The sequence below is a fragment of the Chrysochloris asiatica genome, unplaced genomic scaffold, assembly GCF_000296735.1.
Source record: "Chrysochloris asiatica unplaced genomic scaffold, ChrAsi1.0 scaffold00064, whole genome shotgun sequence".
Classification (NCBI taxonomy): domain Eukaryota; kingdom Metazoa; phylum Chordata; class Mammalia; order Afrosoricida; family Chrysochloridae; genus Chrysochloris; species Chrysochloris asiatica.
Genome location: NW_006408582.1, coordinates 10136900 through 10152543, shown reverse-complemented (window position 1 = coordinate 10152543; position 15644 = coordinate 10136900). Strand labels below are relative to the sequence as shown.

The 15644-nt window shown below is 39.6% G+C and overlaps 1 protein-coding gene across 3 annotated transcripts in view; it reads right to left on the bottom strand.

Moving 5' to 3' along the window:
• Positions 1-15644, bottom strand: part of EBF2 (early B-cell factor 2) — a 244708-nt gene that overhangs the window by 49962 nt on the left and 179102 nt on the right. For 2 of the 3 annotated variants that reach the window (XM_006864374.1, XM_006864375.1), the window contains exons 8-10: positions 3939-4056; positions 2284-2414; positions 1312-1438 (exon numbers count right to left, since the gene is read on the bottom strand). In XM_006864374.1, coding sequence (XP_006864436.1) covers positions 1312-1438; positions 2284-2414; positions 3939-4056 — 376 coding nt within the window. Of the gene's footprint in view, positions 1-1311; positions 1439-2283; positions 2415-3914; positions 4057-15644 lie in introns of all 3 variants that reach the window. The other variant, XM_006864373.1, reaches the window with a different exon arrangement.

Here is a 15644-nt window from a genome sequence, read left to right as displayed (position 1 = left end):
TTTTCTTATCAACAGTACTTGTTTTTCTTAAGATAACTCCTTTGTGTGACAACCCCAATGTTTTTGTTTGTTTGTTTAATTTCTTGCCAAACCAAGTTCAAACTCCCATACAAGGCTTTAAAGCTTTCTATACATTTCTTTCCTCCCATGTCTAGCTCATTCACTCAACATTCTGGTCTAACTGTACTTGACCATCACTCTTGAACCTGCACCTCCTCACTCCTCTGTCCATCTGCTTATTTCATTCTCTGTGCCCTTCCATGGGTTACTTCCCCCACAACCAGAAATTCTTTGTTCTTGTTGCCCATAGAAATTATCCCCACCTTTAAAAACATTCTTTCAGTTTCCATCTCTTCCTTCAAACCCCATCATCCCACTACTTTAGTGCACACTAAAGTCTCTTCCTGAAACTCTTTTATTCCATTCATTGGAAATTCCTAACATCTTGAATTTAGTATTTCTCCAGCTGCTCTGTGAAATATTCTACTGCTTCCTCCAAAAGTTTCTAAACTTCCAAATAGAGAATGTGTCTTATGTCTTCTGTACCTTCTACCTAGAAACAGCTGTCGGTACAGAGTAGACCTTCACTAACTATTAAAGTAATAGATGATCTCTACTTTCATAAAAAATTTTAATGAGTCAGTCTGCAACGTAATTGGCATAAGGGATATATATATCCTTTCTAAGAAAGTTTGGTTACATGCAACTTTATTTATTCTATCTGCTTGGAAAAAAGACTGTTCTAGCATGATTCTGTTGTTGTTGTTAAGTGCTGTCAAGTTGGTTTCGACTTATAGGGTTTTCAAGGAGTGAATGGTGAGTTTGAGCCACTGACCTGTGGTTCAAACCGACCTCTCATTTCAAGGGCGTTCCACCAGGACTCCGGAGTCCTGTGTGACGCTGTGGGCTAATGTGTTAGACTGCAAAGTCATTTGAACTGCCAAGTTGGTGGTTCAAGCTCACCAGCTGCTCCTTGGAAACCCTATACAGGGTCACTATGGGTTGGAATCGACTCAATAGCACTTGACAACAACAAGAAGAACACACCAGGATTCCAGCATGATTCTAGCAGAGTTAAATTTGTAAGACTGTACTTCGGACATGAACTGCCATGACATCTACCAGAGCAGTGTCTAAATAAAACACAAATTTAGAATTTAGTCTACATTTCCCAATCCACTGTTTTATCAACCGTACTAGCAGAAAGACTACGAAAAAAGAAGGATTGTAAAGTGAAGAGACCATTTCACTGGGCATTAGGGCAAAAGCAAACCAGGAGCCAATCTTCCTTGGAATCCCTCTTTCACTTACCTGTGTAAATGAACCTCCCAGGGGCTCCTTTGCAGAACTGTTTGGATTTATAAGATAATGTCACTTCTACCACTCCAGGGATGTGCCGAGGAGGAGTCTGCACTCTGATGGCATGTGGGGTGATTAGCTGAGGGATGAACAGGTAGGGGGGAAATACCTATTACATAAGTCATCACCCGGAACACTAAGCTCCACCCTGGGCTGCTCTCTGCTCCTGAGGCTCCACACCACTTGACATGCCCTGCCCCTGTGTCTCATGCTCCCTCCCTCTGGAGTTCCCTTTGAAACCAACTGATCTCTCCACACTCCATCCCTGCAATAATCCCCTCTATTAATTTCCTAGACTGCTTATGGTCTTACATCGTAACTGGGCGATTCCCAAACCCAACTTAGCATCCTGGTTAGAATTTTGTATTAAATTTCATTGTTTTACTGATTATAAAAGTAAAACATACCCAATGTAGAGAATTTAGGAATTATAGAAATATATAAAGAAATATACTAATATTGCATAACCCAGAGGCAAAAATATGCATACTTGGTGAGTTTCCAGTACCTTTTCTGTGGATGCATGGCATGGTAAATAGTTAGATACAGCCACAGTCCTGATTTTTTTTCCACTGAGAATTACAGTGTAAGCATTCTCTCTTCCCTTCTATTAGTAGGGATTTTTCAAAACACAACTTTAATAGTAGAAAGATATCCCATTATTTATTTAATCATTCTCCTATTGCTCAACATTTAGACTATTTCTAATTTTTCACCATTATGACTAACACTGCAATGAATATTTGTCTTTTTGAAGAATTTGTTCCATAATAAATCATGATCTACATGCCTTTTATGCTTGCTTCTCTGCTCATAGTAGGCACTCAACATGCTGCTGATCTGGGAATTATTAGTTTTCCCTGGATCAAAACAATTTTGGGGCCAAGAAAATCAGCGAAGCACGTTGCCGTTTTCTTTGCCTACCTCACTCCATACAAGCATGGTCCCAAACACCACTTGGAGACCGTCAAAGAAGTTGTCCCCAATGATGATGACCATGGCTCCTCCTGTGGTCCAGCCTTCACTGGGGCTAATGGCTTTGATGCAGGGGGTAGCTAAGAGATAGAAAAGAAAAAAGTCAAGTCTGTCCTTCCTCCATGGGTGAAGTTTGGAGTTTCTGGAATGGGCTGCTCTTGAAAACTATTTGTCATTCTAAAGAGTTCAAGCTGTGCTTTGTTGACTTGCCAACCTTTCCTAATTGGTTGTTATAGTTTTCATCAGGCCATTAAAGTCTAAGGAGCTGACCATTATGTATGAACAAGTGAAGCACTTAGGTAACTGTGCAAAGGGTGTTTTTAAAACTTTGTTGTTTTCCCCATATTTTTGTAAGATGATCATACTGGAAATGTGTAAATCTCTTTTCTCTCCCCACCTTCTCTGCCTCAGACTACAAGATGCTAAGGCTTGTTAATGTGCTAGAGAGAGAGAACAGGAGAGAGTAAAATCTATCTTAGTTTACGATTTTTTTTTTCAGCTCTATCAAGAGACAATTTCGAATCACTTAACTAACTTTGTAGTAAGAATTTTCTCTCCTTCTTCCATATGTTCAAGGCCTCTGGACTTTACATCCCAACAGGAATCCAATATGGTTTTCAGGCCATAACTAAAGTCAATCCATCACTCCATTTCGAAAGTTGACAGGGTCAAAGGTGGAGGAGAACTTTGGCAGGACTCCAAAAACATGAGCCTCCTTTGAACAGCCAGTCAATCACATCCAATCAGTCAAGGGAAAACTGGATGGGTTCCTAGTTCTGAACCCTGGGATTTTCTTCTCCCCTTTCAGTGCCCACTGGAGGAGAATTAACACCACTCCAAATTCTTTACTGATTCAATCATTTTCTTTCAGTTCATTAATTCTTATTTAAAATGATACAAGACACATTTTAAAGTCTGGGTTGAGATGGGGGCTGGTGGGTGCTATACAGCAAAACATCACACTGAAATAGTTGCCTAGTTTGGCCATTCATTCTATATTGTAATGTCTTCCTATACCAGTGAGCCAGGGATTGCATAAGAAAAGATGGAATTCACTTAGTTTTATCAGTTGTCTTAATTGATATATTTTAATTTTTAGACAACTTGAAGTTTAACAGTTACCAGTATTTCTAATTACTTTAAATGCACTTGGAAAACTACCCAGAGCAGACCATGATTTCTTCTTGTCCAAGCAAACAAAAATCAATTAGTGTCAATTTCATTCTGCACATTGTTTTGTTTTGCTCACAATTTGTTTAAGGGCACATCTGACACTTATTCATACATGTCTGGCACGGCAATGTTCCTGTTTAACTAAGATGTCATGGGCTTACATTTGCCTGAAATACCCGTCTATTAAAAAAGCAAAACACAGAACTGAATGGAAGAGACAGTGAGGCATGGGGGTTTTGACACAGGTTGGGCAAGGTATGGTGTTTACAAAAGTGCAGGCTGGAGTCAGTACTTACAACTTCATTTTTTAAACCCATGTGATTTTATGCACTTTCTTCACTCCTACTCATAGAACATAATTTTGAAGTTCAAATAAGGAAAATTTGTGGAGAACTTCATGTGTCAGCCATTCTCAACCCAGACAGCCGTACCTTCTGAAGGATCCAGTCGTCTTGCTCTCCGTCCATGCTTAGAGTTGTTATGAACAAACATGTTGTCAGAGACAGCTAGCACATGTCCATCCACATTCACAGTTGTTGACAACACGACCTGTGTATTTAAAGAAAAGGGGCACAGGGCAGTGGGATTAGTGTTACAGAAAGGGGTAAATGCACCAGAATCCTTTTTTACCAGACTTCCACATGATGAATGCAATATGAGATAGAACTTGGAACAGGGGCAGGTTCTTAGCATCTCAACTAGTTGTTCTCCTCTTGTAATTACAGTGGAACTTTTTGAGAAAAGAGGCTATCCTTTGTCATGTGTTGTGTTCAAATATTATGTCCATATAATGAAGTAGGACACTAGCCATCTACCTGTTGGCTTCAAAAACCTTGTTTTCTATCAGAAGACAAGCATTTTTCATGATCCTTGAGCCGTGGTCACCACTAAGTGCCAACTGTATGTGAATAGGAAGCTAAGAGCTAAACTCCAGTTGAAAGATGACTGTTCTAAATTCAGAAACCTGTTACTGCCTTTCTGATGTGTCCTAATCCAGTGGTAGGCCTTGGGATACTGGCTGATCATTTGCTTGTGGTGTCCCTGTTCATTGGCAAGCAGTAGCAGAGCACAGACTGCTGGTGAGTATATAAGGTCGCCAGAATTCAGTGGTGAATGTGCAGGACCTTTAGTATTTAACCTGAGGAAAGGCAAGAGATGGGTGTGTTGTAGTGGAAAAGTATGAATTTGATATAGAGCTGTGTTCAAATCCAAAGTATGCTACTACTTAATTGGACAAATTACTTGACCCTGCTGAAGATAAAATGAGATAGCACATGTAAAACATTTAGTGCCGAGCCTGGTGGGTGCCAAATTTAAATGAATTCTTGTCCTGTTTGTCTTACCCCTGCCTTGTTTAACCAGTCAATCAGACAGATGATATAACCTATTGAGCCTCTCCCATATCTTAAGTTCTGGGTGAGGTTCCTCAAAGGGAACTCTGGGGGCTAGGTTCCAAGTTATAAGACATGATCCTTACTCTCAAAGCACTTACTTTCAGGCTGAAAAAAATGTGACTAACATTTAATGGAGGACAGAGTATGGTGTCTAATTGAGTTCTAGCATGTGTGTTGCAGATCATGAGTGTGTGAGAAGTTCAAAGGTATGGAGATCTACCAAGGCCAAAGCAGCCAGGGAAGGTGAAGTGGGAGAGACTGGACTTGAGTAGCACCATCGACTTCTTGGATCCAGGAAGACAAGCTATCCTAGAGATATGTCTATTCCCAACACAAGTCAGTTATGCACGGCGATTTATTTTTGAGAAAGGAACTCCGTTGTGTGCATATTCATGCATATGTATAAGCCTTTTGGAGAAAGCTATTGAGTAGCCACATGATAAGTATTTAAAATTGGTTCTCCCTGCCTATCCCCAAATTAAATTGGCTGAAATTCTACCTATTATTCTGTTTTCGCACTTGTCGTACTCTACTCGTTATTTCAGCTCTTCCTTAAGTTACTAAATGAAGAGAAGACCCTTGGCTCAGCCTTACCTTCTGCTATGAAAGAGGATTCATTAGATGGCAATTAAAAAATTTCAAACAAACAAAATAAACAGAATAGCATAATGAATTCTTCATTACAATCATCTAGTTTCTATAACTCAAATTATGGCCATTCTCATTTCATCTGTACCACTGCTCCCCTACTCAATGGTGATGATAATTATTAAAGAGACTTTTATGTAAAGTTTATCATATACACTGATATGTACAAATCTTAGTTGCACAATTTTCACAAATGGGTACACCCTTGTAGCCCATACCATGTTCACAACTTAAGATATGTCCATCTTCTAGAAAGTTATCCTGTGTATTTCCCCAGCCACACCCCAGCCTCAGACATAGTCTTCTGATTTTTGTTCACCTTAAATAGATTTTCAGATGGCATCTTTTAATTTTTTTTAACTTAATGGGTTTGAGAGAACCCCTAAAACATGTAAATCCACAAAATAGTTACTCTACCTCCATGCCCAAGGTTCCCTGGACATAACAGCAGCATAAGTGAAATTTTGCATGGGTATCAATCATTTAACTCAACAGCTTATCTACCTATCATGAGAGGCCCTGGAAATTCGAAGATGTCAGGCAATGTATTCCCAGTCGGCTACATGTCTCTTCTGTGTTTCAGCTCCTCACTGAAAACACTAAAGGTATAGCAGGGTGACTCTCTGTCTTGCCTCCCTATGACATAAGTAAGAACTTAAATCCACGTTGTCAGGAAGAAAGTTATTATCAGTATAATTGTTCATAATTCAGAGATGCAGCTTGTCTAGCTCTGGGTCTGTTTGCATTGTGTAGATGTGAATATATTAGTGACTGGGCAAGGTCCTTCCCTAAAGTTGTTATTATGTGCGGCAACCATAAGACAAGACACAGTCATCACTCTTCACAAGCTCTCCATGGCACAAGTTCTTATCAGAGGGATCTCAACACGGCACAAAATTGCATCCTAATCAAAGGGAGAGGCAGTGCCTCAATCGGTGGGCACAAGGCTGAAATGAATGTGCAGGTTGAAAGCATCCCTTCTATGGATGCTTGTGGTGTTAGTTGTTGCTGTGAAGTGTCGCCGTGTCAGTTCTGACTCATAGCAACTCTGTACAGGGTTTCTGAGGAGCGGCTGGTGGGTTTGAACCACTGACCTTGTGGTTAGCAGTTCAGTGCTCCTCCCACAGTGCCACACCAAGACTCCTGTACATGCTTACACATACGGGATAGTAATAGGAGAAGGAGCAGAAGAGAAAGGACTACAGACCACGCTTACACATGGAGTGTGTGAATGGATTTTCAAAGGCCCAGCTGTCATCTCTGGAGAAGCCATGGGAGGAAACTTCAGACTTTAATTGTGAATGAGCTGAACTAGGCACACTGAGGAGAACCCTTGCCCTGTCTGAGGATTATGCGGATGTAAAGAGCTCTCTTGGAGATCACTTTAATTCATTCCACAAGGTTCTTGTCATACTAGAGGTTAATGTTCCTCACGCATTCCTGTCACAAAATCTGGGGCTTTCATGAGCCAGTTGATTTCATCATTGTCCATTGGGTGGAGTGTGACTTAGTTCCAAAGTGAACATTTCCCGAATGACATACCCTGATGGTTCAGATGCACTTCATTATTTTCTATTAACAATGGAAATAAATTTTAATCTCTTGCTGGCCAGCACTGGTCTCTCATGACAGCAAGGGAATTAACCTGAATTATTTCAGTGTCTGCAAAATTTATTACAAGATTTTAAATGATGTCCAAATGTATGTATCTATGTATGTGTGTGTGTGTGTACATATATGCATGGAAAGTCCAATTTATTTTTTAATTTCAAATATCCTAAACCGTGAGGTATATTGAATAGCCTGCCAACCAAAATGAGTTTTCAAAATGCAAAAGGTTCCATTCACAAGTTCCACTACGTGAAATTAAATATATTTGGTTGTTGTTCTTCTATATTGAGATGCACACACATATGGACTCTTAGATAAATTCACTCTACTTGTGAGAGAAAGAGCTACATTATTGAGGTGAAGATATATTGGGTACATTCAAAGCTTCGAATTTAACTTCCTTCACTGTTTTCTGATGAATGATGACAACACTGATATTATTCTATTCAGAGAAGTTAAAATTTCTGAATGTTTTAAGACTGAAGGAAGTGGAATGTACATTCCAGCATCGTCTCACTCCCAGGCCTTCCCCTTCCACAAGCCAACTTCTTTCCCCTAGTGAGTATTTCCTGGGTCATGAAGGCTGACCCTTTCCATCTGGAATCAATCAGTCAACTCCTGACAACTTCCTGAAACACCTCACTCCATTTCCTGTTCTCTCCCCCTTCTCCCTTTCCCCCTGGTTTGCTTCACTCTTCAAAACTGCAAGCCACAGCAGCTTAATGTTAGAGGGTCAGACACAGTTAGACTCCAAAACACTACACAAGGACACCTTTGACCTTCAAAAATCTTTACATCTTAGCTAAACAAATCAAGGTCAACATTTCTTACCATTACCTTGTTAACTATTTGTATGCATCTTTGCCAATGATCTTCTGATCATATGACCATCAATACCACTTGGTATTCCTAAGATTATAAGTGGATTTGTTTTAAAAGTAGCAAACTTAGTGTTGATGCAATGTGCCATTTGGAAGTACCTGAAACCAAAATTGACAGTATTATAGGAAAAAATATTCCATACAAAGAACTTTACAGACTCACAAATGACGCCTAACCCCGATACCTTTTCCCTTCTAAAGCTACCAGACTCTCTTGTCACTGTCATTCTGCTGGCACAGCCCTAAAGGGTGCCAATTAGGAATACAGATGTCCATAATTTGTGGAAAATGGACACCCAGTTTCTACTGCTGACAGTGGTGACAGCTTTCATTTATTTCTCATAGTTGGTGTATCTGCATTTCAGTTTAGAGCTCAAACAGAAAATCCTGCAAATCTAAAGAATAAGTCATGCAGATGATAACTCTCCTCCAATAACAGATGTCAGTTCAATACAAAAACAGCCACCAATTAGCTCATGCAAATATTAATTATGGTGTAGTACCTCTAACTTAGAGTTGTAAGAAAGAGAAGTAGGAATCAATTGAAATTGCTTGTATTTTTTTTAAGGGAAAGTGCTTTTTTTAACTAGCCTCATTTTGCTTTGATGTGACCTTCAATTTTTGGTGAGGCCAAATCAATAAATAGGACCTAACTGGGGGAACGGCAATGGTAGGAATCATCTGATCATATTGCAGTTAACGTCATCTTAATTGAGCTGATTACACAGAAATAGAAACATGAGTTTAAAAGTCCCTATCTCCCTTTGAAAAACACAAGAAAGTTTTAGGAACAAAATCTACAATCTTTTAGAAATCTGTTAAAAGGTCTTAAGAAAACTGATTGGTTTTCTGAAATTATCAATTATTTTTCCTCATTACTCAAAAGTTCTCCCACATCCCTTACTCTAATAATTTATACAAAGCAGGAGCTGAGTTGTAAAGAGCTCTTTCCTGCCCATAAAAGACCACTGTGGGAGTTACTCCTTAGGTGGACACAACCGTTAATCTGCCTGTACAACTGATTTTCAACAGAGGAACAGTTTCTTTGGTATAAGAATGGTATCATGTGACAAAGGGACTTTTTTTAGAATTTTTTTCTTTAATTGTGAATTGAGTGAAGGTTTATGGACAAGATCATCTGTTTTGCTTTCAACAAGTCAAACACTTTGTTTCATCTCAATGATTACAATCCCCTTCATACAACAACAGTTGTCCTCCTTCCTCCATGTGGTTACTCATGCACAAATGTACAAATATTCTCTTTCAAACTCATAAATTTGTGGGATATAAATATGTATATTTATAATATAAATACATATATTTACATTATATATTTATATAGAAATACACATATTTCCGTATAAATATATATTCAGCAATTCAAAACTACCAGCAGTTCCACAGGAGAAAGATGAGGCTTTCTTGCTCCCATAAAGATTTACAGCCTCAGAAACCCTATACAGGGTCACTATGAGTCAGAACCAATTCCACAGCACATAACCACCACCACATTGTTGTTAAGTGCTGTCAAGTCAGTTCTGACTCATAGCGACTCTGTATAGGGTTTCCGAAGAGCAGCTGGTGGGTTTGAACTGTCAACCTTGTGGTTTGCAGTCCAGTGCTGATCATACAGTGCCACTCCTCCGCCCATACCCATACAGCCTGTGTCTCTGTCTATGTATCTACACACAGAACACTGTTGTTCCAGGATTGTGTATATATCACTATTTACCTCTATCCCCTGCCCCCCAGCCCTTGTATACACCTCCCTGTGTCTTCACACATCTATATCATTTTTCAGCCATCCTCCCTCTTCTTGCATACTGCCCTCCACCTTCTTGTACATTTCCTTCCCCATGACCGAGTTAACATGTATATATCTTTTAGCTAGTGAATCCCTCTTCCTTCCCTCCCACCCATGGTAACCATCAAAGTATGTCAGGTTCTTCAGAGTTATGAGGTGTTTTGTAGAGTGACTGTTAATCTTCAATATTGCATAGTATTCCATTGTGAGTGTGTGTGCCAAAGTTTGTTTATCCACTCTTCCATTGATGGGCATTTAGGCTGTCTCTATCTTTTTGCTATTGTGAATAGTGCTGAGATAAAATAAACATCAGTGTGCATATATTTACTCGTATCCTGGCTCTTATTTCTTGTGGATATACACGAAGTAGACGGATTTCTGGATCAAGCAGGATTTCTATTTCCAACTATTTGAGGAGGTGCCACACAGTTTTCTACAGTGGTTGAACCATTTTACAGTTCCAACTGCAATGTAGGATGGTCCAAGTCTCTCCACACTCACCAGCATTGGCTCTTTTTCTTTTTTTTTTTAACTTTGTTATTAATGTTGGCGTGAGACAATATCTCATTGTTTTGATTTGCCTGGTGTGGCATTGTAGGTAAATGCGCTGGACCGCAAGGTCAGTTCAAACTGCAAGGTTGGTGGTTCAAAGTCATCAACCACTCCTTGGAAACCCTATACAGGTTGCTCTGAGTCAGAACCGACTTGATGGTACTTAAAAACAGCAACAATGACTAATGATTGTGGACATTTCTTCCTAAGTTTGTTGGTTACCTGAATGTCTTCTTTGATGGAGTGTCTGTTCATGTCCTGTGCCCATTATTCAACTGAGTTGTTTGACACAGGGACTTTTACCAAACTGACTTATTCCCACCCTTGGGTCACTTTTATGCCTTGTTCTGTTGTGTCCTTGGGTTTCTGAAACATCACATTTGGGTTTTTTCCCAACTCTTTTTAATATCAATTCTACTCAAAGCTTTAATCTTTCTCGGCTCATACCCAGATGTTCCTACAAATACCCTAAGACTCACATAAGGAGGGTAAAAGAAAAAGAGAAGTCAAAATGAAAAATGTGTGGAAAGACTAAATGTTCTGCTCTTTGAAGCAGACGACAATTCGAGTGTCTGAGCTCACTGGAGAGTAATTACATTGGTTAGAAACCTCTCCATACGGATCAGAGTTCTTGCTTTGAAAACACACCAAATTCTATCATTAGTCAGACACAGTTCCCCTCCATTTCAGTGAGGGTCATGGACCTCATGGCTGAATGTGGGGCTTTTGGTAGTTCAATCTCTTTAGAGCTACAACACATAGCATTTATAACCCACTCAATGCTAAAGACTCTGATGCCTACTTCTGAACATGCGTACACCAAACGAAATGAAAATGGTCTTGAAAATTCCTGTTATTTCGCCAAGTATGGAAAAAAATTCTTTATGACATTTTACATCTGGAAATGGAATTAAATTCACGATGTGCTTTTCCCTTATAACTATTCAGCTATATATGTTATTTCAGCTTTCCCAAAGCATAACTGTAATGTGGGGTTTTATTTTCCACCTGTGGATGAAGGAAAAGGACATAAAGGCCATTAAAAGGATGGGGAAAATCAAGCAGACTTCTGGTTATGGTCATCAACCAAGTTTCGAGTCCATATGTAGAAGAAATAGTATGCTGGTGTTTTTACATATTGGCTAAGTCTCACAATCAATGAGGTGAGTCTGATGAAACAATTTTGTCTACGCTTCCAACTGGTTCCAACTCCTGTTTGACCCCCTGATGAGAATTTGCATTTCCACCCCAGATAAACTGAATCGGAGTCTACATTTCAACAAGATTATGTATATATAAGAATCACCCAGGGATCCATAAGAATCAAATTTGGCAAATACGACTTAGAATTTGACTTAGAGCATTCTTGTAAAAAATCACTTGAATATATACAGAAATCAAGTGGCAATTTGTTTAACCAGCTTTTTATGTCATCTTTCAAGTACTTCACAACACAATTTCCCTTCATTCGAAGGCCATGAACACTTGGTTCGTCTATCCAACATCATTTTGTTTCATTGAACCCGTTGCTCTTTCCAGCTAAAATTTATGCCAGGTGAGATAGTTATGGTCAAGGGGCAGTATTTTATTAGCTAACGTTTTGAGAGCCATAGAGAAGCCATATGTCTTTAATGCAGTTCTTAGTTTGGCTTGGTCCCATTCTCTTCCACCAAGCTCTGTCACTAGGGACATGGTAGAATCCCCTTTTGTCCACCAAAATGCAGGTGCAAGGCAGGACCCATAAGCAACACAGCATTCTGTGCAGTCCTGTTGCAGAACTAAGGAAGCAGACCTTTGAACCGGTTCATTCCAGTTCAATCTCCTGCTGAGAAGGTGCATTTCTATCCTAGGTATACTAAATCAGAATTTACATTCGAGCAAATCTTTTTGTGATTCTTAAATAAGGTAATTCTATGTATACCTGGGACTCTTGATAAATTATAGATTCTGATTCAGTGCATCTGGGTAGAAATGCAAATTCTCAGTGGGGTTGGGGTGAAGGGTGGGGGATGGTCAAACTGGGATAAACCTATACCAAGTTTTGAAGCCCTATACCAAGTTTTGCTTTCCAGGAAGTTTTCTGATTGTTCAAGAATGTGATGAGTTTTCATGCCCAGATTACAATTTCCTAAAATAGGGTTTCCAAGGAACCCCTGGTGAGTTTTGAACTGCTGACCTTGTGATTCAAACTGACCTTGTGGTCCTGTGCTTATCCTAGAGTGCCGCACCAGGACTCCCAACAAAGAAATAGCTTAGGATTTAGGCTTTGTTTCTACCTAACTGAAGTGTGACGTATCCTTTCTCCAAAGCTATTTCAGTTTGTGCTTTTTCTCCCAACTCATTTCCTATAGGAGTTAGCCAAAATTCTTATCATTACACTTTCTGTCCCCATTTGAGACACTGAAACCAGGTGGAGAGAGCAAACAGTTTACCTTGAAATTGGAAGCCTTCCCCTGGCTTAAAGAATTAGACTCAGTGAAAGAAATTCTAAACCTTTAGAGGAGTTTGTTTGTTGGTTGGTTGGTTGGTTTGCTTGTTTCTGACTCCAAATATATAGTTATTTCTTAACTTGAAATAGCTGGCTTGTTCTATCACCAGATAATGGACTCACCTGTTGATCAGAGAGGCTATAAGTCAAGTGATTTTCATTATGTGCTTTAAACTGCTGCTCAGTAGGCACAACAAATTTCAAATGGAGGATGAGATCACAAAGCAGCTGGAAGCAGCTCTCGAACCGAACAATTTGAACTGAAGAAACCTGCAGGCAGCTGGAGCTGTATTAAATTTTTACCATTTGGAGTTAATTTAAACTCTCGTTTCTCTCTTAAACTGGTGTGAGAGAAACATTCAACATTTTTTATTTAAGGAAAATAGATGGTGGTGCCATTAAAAAGTTTTATATAAGAACAGGGGTTTAAAAAAAAATCCAAAGGATCTTGGCCCTGTTCCCAGATGTGAGTAGCCCTGCCCTTTGCTCTTGTGTCGTTTAGTAAAACAGACTAATGGCCATCGCCCAGCTGTGTGAATTAGGCGTCTTTGTCATCTAGATTCATTTCACCACCATTCTTGTGCAGCATCCAGCATGTTGCACTAACAGGCTCTGGGCCACCAGGCTTCTCACACTATCAAACCACCCTGTTGATGTCAGTCTTCCTTTCTTCATTCTGATCAAAGAAATCTTTGTGTCCCCGTTTCCCTCTTCTTCACCACTGGGCCTTTCTTCTCATTCTCTCAGAGGTTGGTCATACCTCCTAGGTATGTCCTCAGAGCACCAACCCTTTCTTCCCATCATTCCCTTTAAATTTCTTCCAAGACTCCATTCTGTTGGGCCTATCTGGGCTTGTGTGCAGATCCTTATGAGAAAACTGGAACCAACTCAGGACTGAGGTCTTTCCCAACATTGTTGTTTTTGTTGTACGTGCCATGGAGTCAGTTTCAATTCATAGCGACCCTGTCGTCTAGGATTTCTGAGGAACGGCTAATGGGTTTGAACCACTGACCTTGTGGTTCAAACTGACCTTGTGGTCCAGTGAATTGTCCTGCAGTGTCACACTGGGACACCCAACAAAGCCCCTGATTTTATTTTATTTTTCCACCATAGAAATATATGAGCCTTTCCATGCATGTTGTTATTGTTGGGTGATTTTCAGTCAATTCCGACTCCTAGTGACCCTGTATAGGGTTTCTGAGCAGTGTCTGGTGGGTATGAACTGCCAACCTTGCAGTTAGTTACCATTTCAGTGCTTATCCTACAGTGCCACACCAAGACTGACATCTTATCTCTTGAATCAAAAGATGGCAGGCCCTTTATGTGTACCTCAGTTTTCTTCCTAGTATAATTATATAAATTAAAATGATGATTATGGTAGAACAGAGGCTTACTTAATTTAAAAAGAGAGCAATTTAGGGGGTGAATCTGAAATCTTCAAGAGCCACTCACAAAAAAAGTTTAGCAGATGGCAGAAAGAATCTTTATCGTGATTACAAGGAAGCTTCAAATTTCAATGTTGGAAATGTGTCAAGTCAACTGAAGCCAACTCTAAAATTACCTAACGTACAAATTCATACTACTCATATGATGGAGAATATGCTAGGCCTCTGGAGTGATCATTTCTTTTTAAAAGGATCCTTTTAAGGCAGGGCAAAATAAATTGGCACCCAGACTTCTGAGCTACTCAACTCAAGTAAATCATCTGCTGATATTGTAGATGAAGTGGTGGGAAACTTTGAGAACTATTTGGAATAGCATCTACCCTTGTCATTATTATTATAGTAATGAATATTATTTAGATTTCATATTACTTGATGATCATTCATACTTGACCAGATCTCTGACTTACAGCAGTCACCACAAAGACACTTTGCACCATGCAGGGTCCCTCTGCTTCTGAATAAGTCGTTGAAAGACCTCAGAAGGAGACCTGAGTTCTATAAATCACTCATCTATTTTATTCTCCATATCTCCTTATTAGGATGTAAGCTCTTTGAGGGCAGGGACTTCTGTCATTTGATCACTGATGGATCTCCAGTACCTACAATAGTGCCCGGAACATAGACTTGTTCAGTAATATTGGTTGAGTGAATGAGTAAATGAATGACTGCACCATGCTTTCACTATGATTTGAAGTGGACCTATCTGTGAGCATACATGAAAATGATTGGCTACAATAAGCATATAAATAAGTGTGACTGACAGCAACAGGCCCTGATTGTTGTCAATTTCTACTAGCTTTTAGGATTTGAATACAGAAAGTGATAGTGTGCCTGCCTCTTTCCTGCCTTGAATTTCTTCTGGGCTTTACAATTGCCTGCTTTCCGCCCACAATGCAGAGAAGTAAAGAATGGGGTTCATTGCGTCTTAATAAGCCTGTCAGCTTACGCTAGGCATGAACTTATTTTCCTCCCCTTCACTGCACTGTTAATCTGGATATTTCACCTAATTGTTTTCAAGGAGGGCAGAAGTGATTTTCTACATGCATGATCCATGGATTTAGATAGCTGGAAGGCCCTGGAAAATTTCTGTCTCTCCTTCCTTCCTCCTTTTTAAAAAATTGTAATAATAATTTATTGAGCTCTATGGGTTGTCTAAGGAACCCTGGTGGTATAGTAACAAGCACAGCTGCTAACCACGAGGCCAGTTGTTCGAATCTACCAGCAACTCTGCAGGAGAAAGATAAGGCTTTCTGCTCCTATAAAGATTTACAGGATCACTATGAATTGGAACTGACTTGATGGCACCAAATCAGC